The sequence below is a fragment of the Erpetoichthys calabaricus genome, chromosome 9, assembly GCF_900747795.2.
Source record: "Erpetoichthys calabaricus chromosome 9, fErpCal1.3, whole genome shotgun sequence".
Lineage (NCBI taxonomy): Eukaryota > Metazoa > Chordata > Cladistia > Polypteriformes > Polypteridae > Erpetoichthys > Erpetoichthys calabaricus.
Genome location: NC_041402.2, coordinates 183,374,855 through 183,397,270, shown reverse-complemented (window position 1 = coordinate 183,397,270; position 22,416 = coordinate 183,374,855). Strand labels below are relative to the sequence as shown.

The window sequence follows — 22,416 nt, the reverse complement described above, 5'->3', positions numbered from 1 at the left end:
AACAAATGTAATTTCTTGCAAGGCCTTAACCTTCTGACATGGCAAACTCTGGAACCACTGGTTGCCCATCCCCACTCCCAGTAATTTTAATTTCAATTCCAGCCGAGATTTCATTTACACAATTGTACCTTTAGGAAAACTTTCTGTAATTTGTTGATCTCGCTTACCTGATCACATGTCATTTGCTCTACAAAATCCTGCTCTCCGCTAGGTTCCCATGTGTCGGCAGAGTGCATTGCACAGATGGTAATGTCACCCACTGTTCTGCAGCTGGTGAGAAAAATCCCAAAGTTTCAGGCATTTGCAAAGTTGAGGTTAATTAGATTGTTGGTTTAATTATGCTAATTTATAACACATTATTAAGGTTTTAATTAAAAAAAATATATGAGATACAAGAAATATCAAGATTTGCTTTTATGTTATTGCTGCATTTTGTATTAAGTGGTCTGTTAACATGAGTGTTAATTCCAGTTCCCTTTGTCAGTGTGATTTCTTCCTATTTAAAAGTGTGCACCATTTAATTTGAACCAGAGATTGATATACAATCTTTGTATATCAAGTCTTTGTGACCCTTGCATTTTCTCCTTTGTTCATGTGGGTTTAGTCCTGGTTATCCAGTGTAGTCCTGTGTGTGTGTGTGTGTGTGTGTGTGTGTGTGTGTGAGAGAGAGAGAGTGTTAATTACAGAATCTAGACTGCCATAGCAGAAGTGAGTTGTATGCATTTTTGAGTTTGCCCTGCACTGGACTGTCATCCCACCAATGGCTAATATTTTTCTTTCTTTTCCCCATTTCCTCTCTTGATTGACCTAGGTGTGTCTGAGAACTCCTCAGGAGGATAATGTAAGAGGTGGTAAAACAGTGTGACCTGGTCTGTCCATCTTGGCTTGTTGCCACCATGATTCTCACCAATATTAGGCATGTGAAGGGGAATTGAACATGTTGCAGATGGGATAGCCTCTTACTCCCTGTGACCATTTAATGATACAAGTGGGTTTGAAAAGTTAAAGAATGAATGTATAAATACACTCTATGGTACTTTGCTATCATACAGCCCATATTTATTCTCCGCCTACAGAGGATAATTTAAGTGATGCATACTGCACCGCAGATCAAACCACCATGGACCCCTACTATGCTGTAATGCTTATTAATTCTGTCACATATAAATGTAATGTAATACTGAACATTAAGTTGTGCACACACGCTTAATAGTAGTATTTATGAATTAAAAAAGAAAAGGGTATTTGTGACAACAGTAGCAATAAGATTCTGGGTGTCTTGCTTAGTTACCTGTAGGCTGGTAGTGGTTATCCCAAATTTCTTATCCCATATTATCCCACGATGACGTGCAGTGAATACACTTGACTTGAGCATTCATAGTATTCATCCTCTTTCTCTGTACGTTTAACATTCATTTGCTCAGAGGTTGATGCACTTGCTGCTTCCTGAGCAGCTCTTCTTTACTCCACCCTAGCGGCCCGCTGCTTCTCTTCTTTCGTTGGCATCTTTTCGCGTTAAAACTGATTGTTAGTTTTTGTTTTGCAATTACTTAGTACGTTTTCTTTAATCTTTCACTTAATCTGGCACAGACGTAAGTCTTTAATCTGCCTCGAGAATGATTAGCAAAGGTGGTAGGGAATGAGAATGGCGCCTATACACATGCGCCGCACTGGCGAGAGTTGATTCTACAATAAAATAAAAGTAAAAGAGTAATAAAATCATCACCAGGAAAACGAATAGTAGACGTCACATAGTATATGTGTACCAAATTTCAAGTCAATAGGTGAAACGGTTTACGAGCTACAGGTGATTTAAAATCCTGGACAGACAAACGAACAGCCACAGTAGCATATTATAGAAGAAGATTGACCACCTTACAGTCTCTTGTACTACCACATGACACCACAAATCCTTCACCTGTTCCCCACCTTCCACATCATAATGTACCCTTTTTACCCAGTAGTTCTCTGTCTTTGACTTCACATGCCAAACTGTCTCATTTGTGATGTTAGTACGCCCACCTGACTTTTTCAGCTTTATGTGAATGCTTTTGCTTCACTCAGCCTATGTGTTAATACTCTACTCAAGCGTCTGAATGTGTTGATGCTGAGTATTTCCAACTATGCTTCAAATTCCACCCTAATCAGCCACAGTTCACTCGTGTGCATAACACCATACAATTCCTGTTGGCATGAATTTTTCCCTTCAGTGCCAGAACTTCCACACACATCTCGCCCATCATACGTCTGTCTGTTCCTTCTGCCATACTGAGCATGTCACTTGGTTTAGCAGAACCACAAATCCCTTTTTTTTTTCCAGAATATCTCCATTAGCAATCTCTGGGTTCATAATTATAGTAAACTCCCAAACTCCATCTCTAAACCTTTGCACAAACTGATGCCCCTTGGAACCTTAACAACAACAGCATCTTCTATAAAGTTTTTTGCAGTGACATGAAAAGTGAAGAGACTTTCTCCTAGCACAGTTACAACACACCTGTCATGTGACCATCCATTTAATCTTGTCTCTCCTGCCTTAACCTCCAGTCTTTTTGCCTTCTTACCAGCTTTTCATTTTCGTATCTCATCTTTCAATTCTTCTTTTCATTATTCCATAGTTACAACTAACCTACTTTAATATAAATAAGTCTTAGCATAAAGAAGCAAAATTTCATCTTTTCACTTGGCATCATATTTTCCAATTATTTGCCTATTTTCCTTCTTGTATCGCCTTTTATATACAATTAACAAAGGGCTGATAAATGAAGATACACAGTAGTTCACATACCATCTTATTTTTTATCCATCCATCCATCCATTTTCTGAACTTTTTTTTATTGAGGGAACCAGAGTCTGTCACAACATGAACTGACCCAGCATCCCATAACAAGGCACCGTCATATACATGTACATTCACTGTCATTAATTTAAAGCAAATTTAGAATAACTAATGAACTTAACCCCCACATCTTGGTAATGTGGGAGCAAACCAAAATACCTTGAAAAAATCCATATGAACACGAGGACAACTTGGAAAGTCCATGCAGACAGTAAGTTTTCTGGGAATTGTAAAGGAGCGCCTCTCACTACTGCGGTACTCTTCATTTTTTGTATTCATTCATAAAGGATTGTACATAAGGATTGATAAAACATGGTAGTCATGCACATGACTGGAGTTGTATGCTTGACTCTTTGGTATCTCTAAACTGACCCATTGTGAATGAGTGCATGCATGTGGATGAATTGTGTGGTGAACTGACATGCCAACTAGGGTTATTTCTTGACTTGCGACCCTAAAACTGAATTTGATTGGTTTAGGACATCAGTTGATGGAAGTAATTGCAGTCTGTTATTGTTCATTGCCTTTTGTTAGTTTGAATAACCGTAATATTGTGAGAGTCCCCCAAAATTTGCGGGGGTTACATTCCTAGAGCACCCGCGAATTGTGAAAAACCACAAATTTTGGATGTGGTTAAAAAAATGCCTATTTTCATAGTTTAAACCCTAAATATGCCCCCAAAACACTTTAACTTAATTTCAAACTCAGCTTAATACATTACCTAAATATAAAGAGTTAAAGGTATACCTGTATACTGTACTGCTATGTCTCCCGCAGTGCTAGAATGTAAAATACCGATGTTACCGCTATATGTACTGTAATTCATGCAAGAGCGTTTTCATTGCCAGAAGCCTTAGAAGGTGCAGGGCGTTTCGGCCGAATCTTGGGGCTTTAACCGTTAAACTGCCACATACTTGAGGGTTAATGCATCCCCTGGACGCCAAATACTTTTATGCTGCACTTTAAGTAAACGTCACAATTAACAAAGAAAAAGTGAAATTTTAATGGAACACATTTTTTTCATGCAAAGAGCATCACAATTACTGCAACACTGATCATTTTACACACTGCTAATGAACTGTAAAAACTATTTAAAAAAACTGCTGGAACAATATGTACAAGTGACGCCATGGATGTAAATCACTGAGCTAACTGCGCTTAAACCGGCTGCAAGCAAGCACACAGAGGTAAGCACTAATGCTGGCAGGCTAGTCTTAGTGCAGCTTGGGTCACAGAATTGTACACAAACACAGGAGATTGCAGAGACAGGAACTTTAGTCAAACACTTCAAACAAACATGTCTCTTTCAGAAGTAAAAGGTGCTCAGCATGCAGTTAGTTAACAATTAAACAACAGACAGACATCATAGGGGAGCACAACCCAGAGCAGTAGAATGTCTGGGGGAGGAGAGAGAAACAAAGCAATCAGCCAAAAAGGACAGGCACTGTTCAGGCTTTTAAGTAAGCGTAGCGTCACGCGAGAAGCTGCAATTGAGAAGACGGTGATTTATTTATTTTTATGGTGGAGATTCCAGCCTTGGCCCGACCCACACGCACTCACAAACAGAGACAAAAACAAAGCAAGCCGGTAATCAAACAGCAAATAAAGAATGTAATGAAAACAAATGAAATAAGAAAACAACGATATCACCCCTGTTCCCCTTACGGCGATTACACATTAAATACAACAAAGCACAAACAAAACACACACAGTAAATCATGAAAAAGTTCATGAAAAACGGCAACGGATGAAATGTAATGATAAAAATAGATAGTCCAGAGATCCGCACGTTGAATGGGAATGTAAAGATAGTCCTACCAGTAGTTCCTGAAATGGTGAAGATGGGTGGACGGGTTCAGGAGCGCTCCTTTCTTTGCAGGATGGCCATGAATCCATTTACAGTCCTCATGTACACAGGCAGACAATCCAGACGCACGAAACGATCCAGGACAAAATGAATAAGTACAGATAACCCAACAGAAGGCAGACAGACAGGAACTTGAAACACAAATTACAAAAACTTTTTTTTTGTTTTTGGTCACCGGCCCCCTTTTTAAAAGCCGTGCTGACATTCTTTGACCTCAACAGCCCCAGCATCCTCAGCAGAAGACCAATCAGAGCCACTGCAGGGACTGCTGGGAGTTGCAGTTTCAAATTTTATTGGCTACTTTCACCATCTCAAGTCGCGGTTTTCTCTACAGCTGCTTCCTGTTCTCTCTACAGTACAGTATTGCCACGAAAAAAGCCGTAAAAATTGCGGAGGATATTTGTGGTTTCCGCTAACAATTATTAGTTAGGTTCTAAGGAAAAATCCGCGAATGACTTGAGGCCATGAACTCTGAACCGACTTCACGGGGGTCTACTGTATTGGAATAAGGTTAATTTCTATACATATGTTAAAAGATACAAGACATTACTGGTGGTAGACTTGCTTTCTCTCAGCACTCTATTATGATATTAAGATAGAGAGATTCCTGCACTTGAGCTGACAGCTGGAGACATTCAGAGCTGTTATGGTAATAACATTTGATTTGAACAAATCAAACATGGTTGACAAGAATATAGGGGGTTGATTTTCAACTCAGATGGGACTGCATTACTTTGATCCAAAAATAGAGTGACAAAATGACCACAGAGAGCAAATGCTATATTGACTAATGATTGCTTAAATTAGAAAATATATGGTATATCATTTTAAATTCCTTCTGTTTTATGTTATTTTATAATTGGCAAGGCCTGAAGTGAACCCTCTGAATGAAGAAGTTTTCACTAGCAACCTGTTTTCAGAACTGGATCTACATCCTCATCTGGTATGTGCTGAATGAAGCATTACTGGTATCTTCAGTTTTTGATTTTTTTTTCTGTTATTATTTATCATCTACCACAAAGGCTTGGGGGACTCCTACAGTCATTGTCCTGCTTACTGTTTTGTGTGTCTTATATATCAGTCAAAATTTTTAAAACACCCGCCATTGTTCCACTGTTGATTGAAATTTAAGCAGCAAGTCCAGTCAGTATCCTGAAATGGTACAAAGTTAAGGGGTAAACTACTGGAGATTATAAAAGAAAGTTTAGGCTATCAAAAGTTGAAAAAGAATGTCCATCCATCCATCCAGTATCCACTGCTTATCCGAGGTCGGGTCGCGGGGGCCTAAGCAGGGAAGCCCAGACCTCCCTCTCCCTGGCCACCTCCTCCAGCTCTTCTGGGAGGACCCCGAGGCGTTCCAAGGCCAGCCGGGAGATATAATCCCTCCAGCATGTCCTGGGTCTGCCCCGTGGTCTTCTCCCAATGGGGCATGCCCGGAACATCCCCCCAGGGAGGCGTCCAGGGGAAAAAAGAATGTCATTTTCAAAATTATACAAAGGGGCCTTTTTTAGGGAACAAGTAATGGGATAACAACTTGCAATATTTTGGCAGCAAAGAAAATTAGTTAAGCCTTGAAAGTTGATGTGGTTGTCCCAGCTTTTATTGATTACTTACGAACACTCTGAGCATACAACAGCTGTGTAGGAACCAACAGTGTTACTACATGCACTGAAACATTATTTGGAAAATATTGTACTGTACCCTGCGGTGGGTTGGCGCCCTGCCCGGGGTTTGTTTCCTGCCTTGTGCCCTGTGTTGGCTGGGATTGGCTCCAGCAGACCCCCATGACCCTGTAGTTAGAATACAGCGGGTTGGATAATGGATGGATGGATGGATGGATATTGTACTGTATATTACAATAATAATGGTGAGAACAAAAGGCAATTAAAAGAGAATAGACACCCATTATAACCATTGAAAGTGTAGGTATTTCATTTAAAGAAATTGTGAAGAAAGTCAATGTACCCAAAAGTACAGTTTTCTACACTATCAAAATGAACTTGGAATCTGGAGGAGACTCCCACAGGAACAGGTCTGAAAGACCCAAAACCAAAGCAGAATCAAAAGACAAGTTTCTGAGAGCCAACAGCTTGTGTGATAAGTGCCTCACAGCAGCAGCTTCAAGCACAGCTTAACTGTGAAGAGACTTCAAGCTGCAGGTATGTCAGGTCAAGTGGCAGTAAGATAGCCATCCATCCATCCATCCATCCTCTTCCGCTTATCCGAGGTCGGGTCGCGGGGGCAGCAGCTTGAGCAGAGATGCCCAGACTTAACTCTCCCCGGCCACTTCTTCTAGCTCTTCCGGGAGAATCCCGAGGTGTTCCCAGGCCAGCTGGGAGACATAGTCCCTCCAGCGTGTCCTGGGTCTTCCCTGGGGCCTCCTCCCGGTTGGACGTGCCCGGAACACCTCACCAGGGAGGCATCCAGGAGGCATCCTGATCAGATCCACCTCATCTGACTCCTCTCGATGCGGAGGAGCAGCGGCTCTACTCTGAGCCCCTCCCGGATGACTGAGCTTCTCACCCTATCTTTGGAGAGCCCAGACACCCTGCGGAGGAAACTCATTTCAGCCGCTTGTATTCGCAATCTCGTTCTTTCGGTCACTACCCATAGCTCATGACCATAGGTGAGGGTAGGAACATAGATCGACTGGTAAATTGAGAGCTTTGCCTTACTGCTCAGCTCCTTTTTCACCACGACAGACTGATGCAGAGCCCGCATCACTGCGGACGCCGCACCGATCCGCCTGTTGATCTCACGCTCCATTCTTCCCTCACTCGTGAACAAGACCCCGAGATACTTGAACTCCTCCACTTGGGGCAGGATCTCGTTCCCAACCCTGAGAGGGCACTCCACCCTTTTCCGGTTGAGGACCATGGTCTCGGATTTGGAGGTGCTGATTCCCATCCCAGCCGCTTCACACTCAGCTGCGAACCGATCCAGAGAGAGCTGAAGATCACGGCCTGATGAAGCAAACAGGACAACATCATCTGCAAAAAGCAGTGACCCAATCCTGAGTCCACCAAGCCGGACCCCCTCAACAACCTGGTTGCGCCTAGAAATTCTGTCCATAAAAGTTATGAACAGAATCGGTGACAAAGGGCAGCCCTGGCGGAGTCCAACTCTCACTGGAAACGGGTTCGACTTACTGTTCTGTTGCAGTAAGATAGCCATTGCTGAAATAGTTAAAAGTTTTAGAACATGCCCCCCTTTTTTAATTTATATAGTTTAAAGTCTCAGTGTATTCTGAAATTAAAGCACAGAAATGAGACTTCCTTACTTTGTCCACTGTTAAGCCGTCCTGTGAGGTGCCTATCATGCAACCTGTTTATTTAAGCTAAATATACACATTTAATTATTTTACTTTTATTTATTTGGCTGTTGCCTTTATCCAAGGCAACTTACAACATTTGAGAGATACAATTTGTTACATTTCTTTTGTTTTTCAAATTGGGCCACAGCTAGATGAAGCAACTTCCTCAGGGCCACACAGTGTCAGCAGTGGGACTTGAACCCACAACCTCAGGGTTTGAAGACCAGAGCCTTATGACACACTGTCTGCACTTGAATATCTTCAACAGTTGTGCTGAGTTGGTGTCATATCTCTAGATAAAAGTCCAGACCTAAGCAGAAATCTAGTGCATTACCAGAACACTTACCTACATTAGAACACACTGGATTTCTAGGGATATCTATGATTTTTTTTTTGAACTCCAGAAAGCCAAACCTGAACAAATGCGCAAGAACACAGAACATGGAAATTCCTTACAAGCAGTGGAAATAATGACAATAAGGCAGGCCCCAAGATCACTGTTCACTGAGTCAACACACCACCTAGCAAATAAAGATAGAATTTCCAACAGTTTTGAGTATGATTAACTTTTTTTGCTGTGCAGGACCTCAGATCATCGCCTGATTATACTATTTAGATGCTAACTTGTATATAACAAACTGAGAAATGAGTGTGCATTTAAATATAACCTTGCACTGTACTTATTTGTTGACAGCTTGCCACTCTCACAAATGTACTGAAGATTACTAGCATGACTAGGTAAGTCTTTTCTCAATTCTTTCTGCTGTTTCTTTATGTCCTTTGATTCTGTTTTCATATTGGGCAGTTTTGTTTTTTGCTGAAATTTTAAAATTAACTTCAAGGCAGAATGGCCTTACTGGCATTAGTCTTCTAAAAGGTAACTAAAAAAATCTTTTTAATAGTGTAAAACATTTTTTCAGTACTTCAGGATGGAGTGTATTTAGGGGATAATCTATTATAATTCCAGATAATGGCTGGGTTTTGTTGTGTTAGGGTCTTTGGGTGACCCTGTTCTCTCCTTTATACTCTTTATTATGCAGATCTGACTAAAGTACCTCCTGATCCCTGCTATGGCCATCATTTGATTCACTACCTTTAAAATCTGTGACCACAGGCAACAAGGCAGAGTACTGGAACAGGCAGGAGAAATAGTTACACATTTATTTATCACATATTATTTATGCCTTAAATATAGGCAGAGTACAAATTTGTTGGTTAAAATAATACAACCTGATAATAGGCTATCAGGTGGCTATGGTCCAGTTTGGTTTTTGTTCTGATGTGGTCTGACATGGCACATGCATTGAATAGCGGGCAGCTTGGCCTGTCTGAATATAGCCACCAAGAGAGAGAGAGTGGTCTCTTTAGGATGCAAAATGGCATCAAGGAGTGTTTCTTTGTTTCCTGGTCTTTATGCTCCTCTGGCTTAATTTTTTGTACCTCCAAGACCGATGGGATAGACTGACTCCTCTGCCTCATTTCAGTGCTGTTTAGGCTTGACTCAGCTCAGGTAGATTGATCCCCTGTCCCAGCCCATTCTTATATGTCTAAAAATCAACCCCCTGCCCCCAAAACACAGGCTTATAAAGTGATTCTAACTCAACCCAGGGTAAGCTTGCTGCCGACATGTTAATGGTCTTTCATCTCAGCCCACCTGTATTTCCCCAGGCTTGCTGGCCAGTCAATTCCTATTTTCTAACAGGTCTTTCCTAAGATTTTATCTATGCTAGTTATAACCTGTAGGAGGTGCAACAGTTGGCTTCTAAAGTATTTTTTTTCTAACTACATATTTTATCATGATATTATTACACCAGCCTTATAACAGGCTGTTAATGCAGCTGTGACTTAGGTTGTTGCTGTTAATGTGCATTTTGTATTAAGCTGTAGTGGTTAAGCTGGGTATATAAACATTAGTAGCTGTAAATTTCAATTTTCACCAATTCCTTAAACAGTAGTGATTTTTACTGTTAGCTTGCTGCGGAAAAAAATAAAAATGAACATTAAAGTTGACAGTGTTAACAAGCCAACAAGCTAAAAATGAAGAAAAATGTCTGTGTGCTTAAAATGTGAAAACAAGATGAGAATGGAAGTAAACAGTTTTAATTAAAGGTAAAGTTCAATTTACAGAATAGATTGACAACAGATGAGGAAATTTGTTTGAAGGAAATCTTGCCATTCTGGCGTTCTTAATTCGACATTAAGACATTACACTTGATACCACTTTGTTTCAAGTTTACTCAATACAATTGCCCTACTCTTCAATCCTAAGCTTAAATCTAAAGCCCACTTATTCACATTTTGGGCCATTTGGGGCCAGAGCCAATTCCAGCAGCCCTTGGCTCAAGGCAGAAAACTGCAGCAGACATAGCATGAGTCTGTTGTAGGGCTCACTCACACACTCAACGATCATAGTGTTTTGCCAAGAGGAAATTATATGGCAGACCATTAGGACATTTAATACAGGGACCAATGGAAGAAAAGTTTATCTGAATTTAGCAGGGTCAAAAAGCTGATAAAATCCATCCTAAATCAAAACACAAATCATAATCGTAAATCAAAAGCTATTAGTTGTAGACAATAGCAGAAAAAATAATAATCCTAATTACATTTTTCACAAAAGTTGCACACCAGAGGCTAAGGAACGTTATCTGCAACCCTGGACAAAGTTCTCTAGAGAGACGTAGAACTAAGTAGTGTTGTGCTAGTGATGCTCTGTGTTGCAGCTTTCAGGATGTGCGAACCTGGGAATGGACACCAGCGCCCTAGTAACCTTTACATAAAATGACAGTGCCCACAAAAATCAAAATGGTGGCACATTATTAACTAAAATAAAATGATAGACTGTATTAATTCATCCTCAAACTACATTTTAGATCTAAATGAAAGTTCAGCTAGGTTCTAAATGGCTTAGATGTAATGCACAAAATGACCACAAGGTCAGAAAAAACAGTTACGTTATAAAAAATGTCAACAATAATTCACATAATCTCTCTCATAGGGGCCAGTTTGGAATCACCCATTAACTGAATTAGTATGTATTTAAGGATGTGGGAAGAAAACCCATATAGACTTAGGGGGAATATGCAAATTCGGCAACAGACAGCACAGGAAACCTAGGATGCCATTATGCTACCCACTGTGCCATCCTGCCCAACGGGCAGGCCACCTAATTCAAATATTATTTAACTCTTTAAATTAGTATATTCATCACGTACATGTGACTTAAAGGCTCTCTATAGATTTGAGACTGATTATCTCTCATCCTCATGTGACAGATGTATGTATTATTGTGATGTTTGCTAGCTTTGGCAGACTAATGCTCATGCTATAATTTATCATTATTTTTTCATGTTGGTTTAGCGGTAAGTACTGCTGCCTCATTTCTCCAAATTTGTGTGTTTAAATCTGGCTTTCCTTCCACATCCCAGAGGCATGCAAGATCGGTTAACTGGTGACTCTAAAGCAGCCCAGTGTTGGGTGTATGTGTGAGTGTGCTCTGTGATGGACTAGTTCCCCATCTTAAAAGTTCTTTGAAACAAAAACTAGCAAGTTCTGGCTGATCTGCAGTGGTGATGTTGAGAGGTGCTGCCCTTGGAAGTATTGTGACTTTTTAGTTGGTTTGTTTTGAAAAGAAACTGAATCAATTTCTTAATACTTAAGCTACATGGCAATGTTACATCAATGGGTTTTACTTGAGTTACACTGTTTACTCCTTTGGGTAACCGTTTTGTAGGTGGTGTACTCTATACAGCCTTCTACAAAGGTGTCTGCTTTCATGAATGAAATAAGCTAGGTTCAGAAGGCTGTGTATTATGTTTTAAATAGAATGGTGCCACAAGATAAAGCTTGCCATTTTAAACAGCCAGGTTCATTTATAGCAGGTTATTTTTTATTGAAGAGCTGTAATGGAAATTTAATTTAGCATGGTCAGACTTTTATTGTCCTTTTTAAAGTAGCCCCAGTTTCATCTTGTTTACACTAAATGGCAAGCTGACGTTTGTATTAGTTTTTTTTTTTTTTACCATACTTAAATGCTTAATACTGTATTGCTTCAGTTCTGGAAAAGACGTGCCATGGCTTTATCAGCTGCATGACCATATTGACATATTAATTACATCTTGGATATTTCTTAGCAGATGTGTATTGTATAAAAAAAGGGAAATTTTAGAATGAAAGAAAACTGTGTGTTGCACGCAGGTCAAGTGCCTTGAATTGAATTAGTTTATAAGGCCTATGAGTTTCTGAACAGCTCTCTCAAGATTTTCAATTGTGTATTTAAAGAAAAAGTGGTTTTACATATATAAGGCAGTCCAAGGAGACTTTGTTCAAAGATGTCATCTTGATAAAATATTCTGTCAGTGTTTTGAAGAAGCAGACTGGAATTTTAATCTAGGAGTGCTGTATATAGGTCTGCCAGAAGAAGGTTAGCAGAATCTCAGAAGAATAAAGGTTAGCACCCTCTAAGATACCAGAACCTTTGCTTTATTCAAGAAAGCAACTTAATGATGTCTTCATCATACTACCGCATCCATAGGTACCATTAGGTTCACATTCATACTTATTCTCAGGCCTCGTGATCTTATGTTCCAATGACCCCCTGCTATTCCAAGAATATTCTACATTTTTTAACCCACACACATAGAGATTGAGTTAATACTGTAGAATGTGAACTATCATTTTGAGTTCATAAGCTGGCTTGTGTTGTTTTATTTTTTTAAGATAACTGTGAATTTACAAAATGCAGTGCCTGTAAAAATATATGTACCCTTTAGAAAAATTAATTGTTTAGCCCAACTACCAAACCAAAATCGACAAATTATTTTTTATCACTTATTTTCACAGTATAACCCCTAACCTCCAAGTGAAAAATAAAATAACATGTAATAATAACAATTGTGCTCAAGGATCTCCTTTCAGAATTACATATCAGACTCATAGGCCCCCTTTTTACTATGATTTCTCTTTGTATTTCAGAATAAAGAGCAATTCCTGCATTTTTCTGTGCTATGTAGTGCATCCCCAGTTAAATTGTCGGCTAGACCTCTGAGATAATTTTGATGAAAGATGCAGACATTGCAGTATGTAAAATGACTTTATACCAACATTAAGAGCTTGTGTCCAACACCAAGAGCACTAAGAACACTATGTTTTCATGCCCCAGTACAAGCTTCTTTCAGTCCCCAGCAAGGTTTCAATGGTTTCTAGGTCCATTGAAAAAGAAGAGATGCATGTACAGTGGAACCTCAGGTTGCGACCGTAATTCGTTCCAAAACTCTGGTTGTAACCCGATTTGGTCGTGACCCGAAGTAATTTCCCCCATGGGATTGTATGTAAATACAATTAATCCATTCCAGACTGTACTAACTGTATAAATATATTTCTTTAAAGATTTTTAAGCACAAATATAGTTAAATATACCATAGAATGCACAGCGTAATAGTAAACTAAATGTAAAAACATTGAATAACACTGAGAAAACCTTGAACAACAGAAAAAACTAACATTGCAAGAGTTCGCACTATAGTGCTACGAACCACTCGCTAAAAACACTTTTTTTTAATGAGTTTTAAGCACAGGGAAAAAAAATGAACATTTGAAAAATCCGTAATTTAATAAACAACCAAGAAAAGTAACATTGCAACAATGCATGCTACGAACCGATCACTGTAAACAGAAGTGAAGTGGAGGTTAAAATCCAATAGAAAAAGTCTTCATTAAATACAACAAGGTTAAAACAATGCTCGAATCAGGCTCTTTAAAAACAAGCCCGGTGCATTCTTTAACTGCCTTCTCGGCCTTATGTGGCCAGGCCAGCCCTCTCTCTTTCTCTCTCTCTCTCTCTCTCGCGTGTGTTTGTCTCTCTCTCATGCATGTGTGTGTGTCTCTCTCTTGCTGCACAGGGAATGCACAGGGAGAGACTGAACACGTGCGGAAATCATCGCCGCGCACAAACTGAAAGGGAAACTGGCTTGTTCGTATACCGAGTGTGTGGTCGTGAACAGATGCAAAAGTTTGGCTAACTTTTTGGTCGTAACCCGATTTGTACATGTTCAGAGACGTTTGTGAACCGAGGTTCCACTAGGTGGTTTTAAGGGATAGTTTAACTTCTGCTGATCATGTCGAATTCCAGTCACGAGTAAAGTCAAAGCTTGCTAATAGATGAGCATGAAGATCAATCATAATAAGAGTTTCCAAAATAAATTGGTTGATTTTTTGAAAGTCACTACAGTCCCACTCTGTGTGAAGGAAAATCCACTGTACTAATCAATGTCTTTAATCATTTTTAACTCTTCAGTTGTCTTGGTTCTTAATCTCTGATTGCTTTAACTGATAACATTCAACACGTTAAATCATTCCTCATAACTCATGCCCAGAAGACCTGGAATCAGCCTTGTCACTCTTCTCTGGACTTTTTCTAGAGCTGCTATGTTTTTCTATAACCCAGGGACCAAAACTGCCCGTAGCTGTCTGGGTAAAGCCCCACCAGTGCGTTGTACTTTACACTTTGTAATATATTAACTAACATTGTTAACCTTCTTGATTGTTTCTGTACACTCTATGGATCTAAATAGTGACCAGTCCACTACAACTTCTTGTTCCTTCTCATAAGGTGTATTTTGAAATTTCCAAGCTCCTATTGTGTATTCTAGCCTCATGTTTTTACTTCCTACATGTAATACTTTATTTACATTAAATTTCATCTGTGCCCAAGCCTGTATACTGTCCAAGTCCCTCAATCCTAATAAAACAGAATTTATACTAGAATTGTGTTCACCTTGAAGTAACTCTAGATATTAATCCAATGCATTTTAATCTAATCAGTATTTGGATAGTTGCTTGCACTTTCAGGCTTATTTGTTAAAATGTGTGGCATGGATTTGTAAGTCTTATTTAATTTGGCTTAGTTTCAGGATGCTTGGCCAGAAGCATAGTTATTTTGAAACTTTTTTTATTCTGTGTATAGGGGATGAACCTATACAAAAATATATAAAATGTAAAGTACATCTTTGTGAGCAGCATTAAAGTTAGACTATGGAGCAGTGTTCACTATGACATGACTTTTGACTTTGGGCAATATCTATGTTTTTGTTAATGTAATCAGTCATTTAAACTTGTAAACTTTTTTTCCCTAGTGTACAGGAACAGGCAATTCCCGCCCTTCTAAATGGGAGAGATACAGTGATTCGATCTCAGACTGGATCAGGTAAGCTTTATTAGACTCCTAAACCCTTAAATCTGGTAAGGAGAATGTTGGGTGAATTCCTGTATGCTTTTCCTTTTATTATTTTAGTTATTTCATACTTTCTTATAGGCATACATACATTGGTTAGTTTGTCTAAGCTTAAACTGATCTAATATAATAATTTTAACACTTTCTTAGTATTTGCATTTACATTTGCATATCTTCCAGTATTCTTTAATCTTTTTGCATACATCTCAGTCTTCTTATAAAGCACTTATTCATTCCTATGAGTCATTGTCATGTGCTTGGTGTCCTGTCTTCCTGTACAAAAAGAAATTTGCCTGTTAAACTCCTGTTTAAATACACACAATCAAAAAATACTGGTAGTTTTTACTTATGAGCTTTACAATATAGTCTTGTTTACACAGTTTTATTCACTTAAATAAATAATAATCCTATATTCTTTACACAAATTAAATACTACGAGTCTATTTAACAAAGAGTGTTGAGTAGGTTAATTTGCCCAGTGTTACAGATTGTGTGTGCCTTCATAAGCATGCTTTGCAATAGACTGCTACTTTGTCCAGGACTGGTTCCTGCCTTGCAACTGATGCTGCCAAGATGGGCTCCAGGTAGAATCTCATATGACTTGTGGTTTCACTCTTTTCTAGTCAGAAGGCTAAAGAAGCACAGCCTCTTGCCAAGTCAAGTCAAGTTGGGGAGCATGCACTGGTACAGCGCGTTGCTGCACTCACTACACTATGAAACAACTTGGGATCCGGGTTTGCAACCCCCCAGGCAGACAAGCGGTCCAGTCCCATCTTCTGGAAATGACCGTCTATCTGCCGCAGCCAGATGTTACGTGGGTGACCCCTTGGCCTGGTCCAGCCACTCAGGTCCCCAACAATGAGGATCTTACGAGCCGGATCACCCTCGGGGAAACACGCCACATGGTCGTAGTACCAATACTGACGCTCCCTCACAATGCAGGTCATGTGCCTCATTCAGTACTGCATGAGCAACCGCTAATTCGATACAAAGTCAAACCAACGGTACCCAAGGATTTTCCGGATGAGACACAGTACCAAAGGAGTCCAGTCATCGTCTCAGGTCACTGCATAGCATCCATGTCTCGCAGCCATATAGCAAAACAGGTAGCACCTTCGTCCTTTTGCATAGATATCAGGAATGCCACACACCTTTCCAGCGACCTCATGACCCACCATACTCTCCCAATCCTTCTACTGACTCTTGTCCTAAGTTATTTTGTATAGTTTTCTTCTAATTATTATGATTGTACCAAATGACCTATACAAATGCCATTCTAAAAATAGTTTACGATATTCTGGTATTACCTGTTACATTTTTAATTCAACTTGTGCAGCACTATCCTATACAGTAATCCCTCCTCCATCGCGGGGGTTGCGTTCCAGAGCCACCCGTGAAATAAGAAAATCCGCGAAGTAGAAACCATATGTTTATATGGTTATTTTTATATTGTCATGCTTGGGTCACAGATTTGCGCAGAAACACAGGAGGTTGTAGAGAGACAGGAACGTTATTCAAACACTGCAAACAAACATTTGTCTCTTTTTCAAAAGTTCAAACTGTGCTCCATGACAAGACAGTGATGACAGTTCCGTCTCACAATTAAAAGAATGCAAACATATCTTCCTCTTCAAAGGAGTGCGCGTCAGGAGCAGAGAATGTCAGAGAGAGAGAAAAGCAAACAAATCAATAGGGCTGTTTGGCTTTTAAGTATGCGAAGCACCGCGGCACAAAGCTGTTGAAGGCGGCAGCTCACACTCCCTCCGTCAGGAGCAGAGAAATAGAGAGAGAGAGAGAGAGACAGAGAAAAACAAACAATCGAAAATCAATACGTGCCCTTTGTGCTTTTAAGTATGCGAAGCACCGTGCAGCATGTCGCTTCACGAAGCAGCTGCACAGAAGGTAGCAACGTGAAGATAATCTTTCAGCATTTTAAGACGAGCGTCCGTATCGTCTAGGTGTGCGAACAGCCCCCCTGCTCACACCCCCTACGTCAGGATCAGAGAAAGTCAGCGCAAGAGAGACAGAGAAAGTAAGTTGGGTAGCTTCTCAGCCATCTGCCAATAGCGTCCCTTGTATGAAATCAACTGGGCAAACCAACTGAGGAAGCATGTACCAGAAATTAAAAGACCCATTGTCCTCAGAAATCCGCGAACCAGCAAAAAATCCGCGATATATATTTAAATATGCTTACATATAAAATCCGCGATAGAGTGAAGCCGCGAAAGGCGAAGCGCGATATAGCGAGGGATCACTGTACATCATACAAAGAACAGTAGATCCAGACTTGCTGAGTTCCTACTTGCTTTGGCTTCTATACATTCCAAATTTCCTCTTCTCAACAGCCTGTATGCTGATAACTTTTTTTTAATCATAATAGCGCCCTTTAGTTGGTTCCGCACTCAGGTCAAGTCACAGTACTAGAGCTATATCATCTAACGGCATTGACAATGATATGTTCCCCTGCTATACTTTATTGAAATTATACCCTCCTGACTTGACAAAGACTCCCTTCTTTTTGCCAGTTTGTTCCATGCCACTGAGAACTGTGTATCTGCCCTGAAAAATGCTTTGGCATACTTAGCAACTAATACAGAGTTCAGCATCCACTGAAGAAAAACCGCTTTACTCTCCTGGGGCGTAGTTTCTTTTATCTGTGAGAAACCCTTCGTCACTCTGTTTTTTCTACTTGTCATAAACTTGGTTAGTTTTGCAGAGTGACTATTCAATAATGTAAAGCGCATTATGCTGTGCAAGGATAAAATTGAGAGCAAGGGTTCCTGAATCATACAATGCATAAAATGTCTAAGGCCATAAACTTGTGTTCATTCACCTTCCAGTTGACTTGGAGAGCCAAAAAGTGCATTTGATGTGAGGTTCTTACAAGATGAAAGAAACTGAGTGCACATGTCTTCAAGTACAACTATCAAAAGAGAATTGGTTTGATTTAGAGGTACTGCATGCCATGAACAAATAACCAAGAACAATAAACAGGAAATGTGAGCCATCATTCATTCATCTTCTGAAGTCACATTGTACAGGGTTTTGGATTCTATCTTGCATGTAAAAGTGCAATGCAGGAACCAACACTTAGATGGATTACCATTCCATGATAAGGCGGATTTCCACATATACACCAATGCTTTCTCACACTGGGTCAATTTAGAGTTGCTAGGCCAACTAACAAATGAGAACAGGGATAGTTCTTTGGAATGCATGAAAGCATCTTGGAATCAAGAAGCAGCAAATGCTACCTGCTGATCTATCTTTTGGCAAATATCATAAATACAAGCACATCATAATTTGCATGAGAATAAATGAAGAGCTACCATTTTAATTGTTGCCTTTATTTTGGACATTACTGAATAGATCTGTATCTGTTTCTGGGATGAAAGAGTAATTGTTTAAAGTGTGTTTTAGGCAAGACATTGGCTTATGGCATTCCTTTGGTCCAGTTCCTACAAGCCTTGCAGCCAAAAGTTCAGGTAAGACCTACCTTTTCAGATTTTCTATGAATGTAAGTTATTATTATTGATTCATTCATTTATTCATTAATTCCACTTGTTGAAGTGAAGTTTACGACAAGAAATGAGTCATGTCAAATCAAGCCAGCTTTATTTATAAAGCACTTATATAACAATACAAAAGTGTTTACCAAGGTGCTGTATAGTAAATAACAGTAATAATAGAAAGGCAATAAATAACATATAGCATAACAGTAAAACAATGCATAATTACAGTCAACATGTATAAAGTACAGTGTCAATCCAATACATAAAGTACAAACTAGCAACCCTTTTAATTTGAATTAAAAGCCAGGGAAGAAAGATATGTTTTCAATTTGGATTTAAAAATGTTCAGTTTCTGAGCAGATCTAATCTGCAGCAGCAGGTTGTCCCAGAGCCATGGAGCAGCCACCGCAGACTGATGATCGTCCGTATTCTTTGGCCTTGTCTGAGGTACCACCAGTAGCAACTGGTCAGACAATCTTAAAGACTGAGACAGGGTATATGGTTTAAGAAGACTGGTAAGATATACCGATGCTAAACCATTTAAAGATTTATAAACAAGCAATAAAAGCTTAAATTCTAAAACTAACAGGTAGCCAATGAAGAGAGTCTAATATCGGAGTAATGTGTACTTGTTTCTGAGTTATTGTCAAAAGCCTAGCATCTTCATTTTGAACAAACTGTAGGCAATACAGAAGGGACTGCCTCACCCCTGTGTACAGAAAATTGCAGTAATCCAGGTGAGATGAAGTAAAAGTATGTATGACCTTCTCAAAGTCAGAAAAACAAAGAAAAGGCTTTACCTTTGCCAACAGTCTCAACTGGAAAGAACAGTTTTAACACCTATTTTTCCAGTTTAAGACCGCTGTCAAAAATGACACCCAAATTCCTAGCTGATGATATCCAGTACTGTTCCAGTGGACTAAGACTACTAGCGATCATACCAGAAACCTTGGAGGGACGAAAAATCAAAAACTCCATTTTTTTTTTCTAAATCTTCCTGGGGAGTTACTGGAGTCAACCAGGCCATTTGAGAGAATAAATCCCCTCACAATGTCCTGGGTCTGTCCCAGTGGGTAGTGTCTGGTACACCTCATGAGAGGCACCCAAAAGGGACGTAACTACATTTCCAGCCACCCTCAACTGGTGCCTCTTGAATCAAGTCAATCAGTTAATTTACTCTGATGTTGTAGGGTGCAGGAAATGTACATCACTATGATTTTTGTTTTAAAAGGTTATGCAGATATATACTCACTGGACATTTTCTTAGGAACATTGTAATAATAAATAATAATAATAATAATTCTTTATATTTATGTAGCACTTTTCTCAATACTCATGCACTCCACACAGGGAGGACCCAGGACGTAGACCCATGATCTCCTTATTGTGAAGCAGCAGCGCTACCATTGTGCCACCTGAATACTGAGAAGGTCTTCCTGCTCTCAAAAAGTTCTTAATTGCATGGACTCGGCAAAATGTTGTAAATATTCTTTTTGAGATCCTCGTTCATGTTGATGATTGCTTCACACAATATTTGCAGATTTATCAGCTGCACATTCATTTAGTGACTATCCCGTTCTACCACATCCCAATGGTGTTCTCCTGGATTTAGATCCAGCAGTAATACTCACTAGGCCATGGCATTCAAGTAATGATTGATTTGTTTTAAATGGTCCAAAGTGTTGAAGAAAACATTCCCCACAACATTACACCACCACCAGCCGTATGGACTGTTGACATGAGGCAGGTTGAGTGCATGGATTCATGCTGTTGGTGCCAAATTTTGACTCTTTCATCTGTTTGCCTCAGTGGAAATTGAAATTCATCAGACCTGGCTATGCTTTTCAAGTCTTCAGCTGTCCAGTTTTGGTGGGCCTGTGGTATTGGCTCACAGGAGTAAAACACGACTTGGTGTAATGCTGATGTAGCCTTTCATCCTTAAGGCTTGATATTTTATGCATTCTGAGATGCATTTCTATTCACCACAGATATACACATTGGTTGGTTAAGATACTGTAGCCTTTTAGTCAGCTCGAACTACACTGGCCATTCTCCTCTGGCCTCACATCAGCAAGGCATTTCTGTCCGCAGAATTGCCCTACAGTGGATGTTTTTTATTTTTCAGACCATTGTGCGTAATCTCAGAGAAACTGTTGTATATGAAAATCCTCAAGAACCAGCAGTTACAGAAATACTCAAACCAGCCCGTTAGGCACCAACAATCATGCCACTGTCAAACTCAATGAAACCACATGTTTTCCTGGATTCTGATGTTTGATATGAACATTAATGAAAGCTCCTTCATTTTATCTTTTCAATTTTATGCATTGCACTGCTGCCACATAATTGGCTGGTTAGGTAAGTGCATGGATAAACAGATGTTCTTAATAATTTGTAAAGTGAGTGTATACTATTAAGTGAGTTATATACCCTTACAAATTTGCACCATCTCCTTTCAGCAACATTTACTTTAAATTTTCTGGCAATAGTGTTGGTTTGAGTAATATGAAGTTCTTACTTTTATCAATCTGCTTCTAATCAAGCTGGGTATTAAATAGATGCCTAGTTAAAAATTGACGAAAGAGGCTATACCTACCTTAACTCTTTCAGGGCGGATGTAGACTTTTGTCGAAATTCAGGGGTAGAGGATGGTAATCAGCTCTAAACAGCGACAAAACTCGCTGATACGTTTTAGTTTGACTCTCTTTGCTAGAAGAAAAGTTAGCTTTGCTGATTTGACTTTGATTTCCTTTGTGTGAATGAGTAGCAAAAAGCAAACAACCTCTAAAATGGCATCGACATCTGGCGAGAGAACAAAGCGAACGTGCAAAGCAAAATGCTCCGCGGGAGACATTTTGTGTGTTACCACTGAATCATACTCTGACTTGTTGGACTCAAAAATGAAACTGAGGTACCAACATCAGCTGATTGTAGTGCTGAACATGATCATGTAGCTTATGTGCCCGTTAAGGGCAACATTCGCCTAGGAGGATACCTCCGCTTGCGATGACAAGAGGTACGAATTAGATTGCATTGCACTGCGATTGCCACCATCACACGAAGATAGCCAAGCAGCTGGCCCGCCACGGCATTCTTTCTGGCCGCTGAGCTTCCCCCGACCAGTTGCCAGAGACGACAAACCGGCACTGACAGCAGCAACGGCACACAGCAACAGACATTTTATGTTGATTTATGTGTGAAACCATTGCTTTGTTAGCAGTTTTTTTTTTTTTGGAAAAATACTCAGCCCTCAAAGAGTTAAAGGATGTTTTGAGTGTGGTAGATTTCTATAGAGAGGCTTACTACTTGAAAATGCACTACAATGTGCCTTTTATTTCAAATGAATATACTAAGTGTTCATTTTTTTAAATAATTTAAAGGTGGAAATTTGTTCAGGTATGTATCATTTTGCTCAGAAATGCTGCAAACCATTGTTGTAGACCATTAAGTGGAAAATAGCACAATTCAATTTAACAGAAAGAATAATACAAGCACACACACACCTGCAGTCACTGGTCTGAAGGCCCCTCATTCTAGCCTAAGGTTTTCACAGCTCTGCAGTGTATTTGAATAACTAATGTGCTTAAATGGATGCCGCTTAATTAAATTAGCAGTGGGTATCAGTGCTGTGTCAGTAACTGGAGCAGATCGCTG

At 39.7% G+C, this 22,416-nt stretch overlaps 1 protein-coding gene across 2 annotated transcripts in view; it reads left to right on the top strand.

Annotated features, from left to right (window-relative positions):
* ddx31 (DEAD (Asp-Glu-Ala-Asp) box polypeptide 31) overlaps window positions 1-22,416 on the top strand; it is a 136,550-nt gene that overhangs the window by 22,019 nt on the left and 92,115 nt on the right. For both annotated transcript variants that reach the window (XM_028808571.2, XM_028808572.2), the window contains exons 4-7: window positions 5,574-5,649; window positions 8,714-8,757; window positions 15,153-15,223; window positions 18,671-18,735. In XM_028808571.2, coding sequence (XP_028664404.2) covers window positions 5,574-5,649; window positions 8,714-8,757; window positions 15,153-15,223; window positions 18,671-18,735 — 256 coding nt within the window. The remainder of the gene's footprint in view (window positions 1-5,573; window positions 5,650-8,713; window positions 8,758-15,152; window positions 15,224-18,670; window positions 18,736-22,416) is intronic.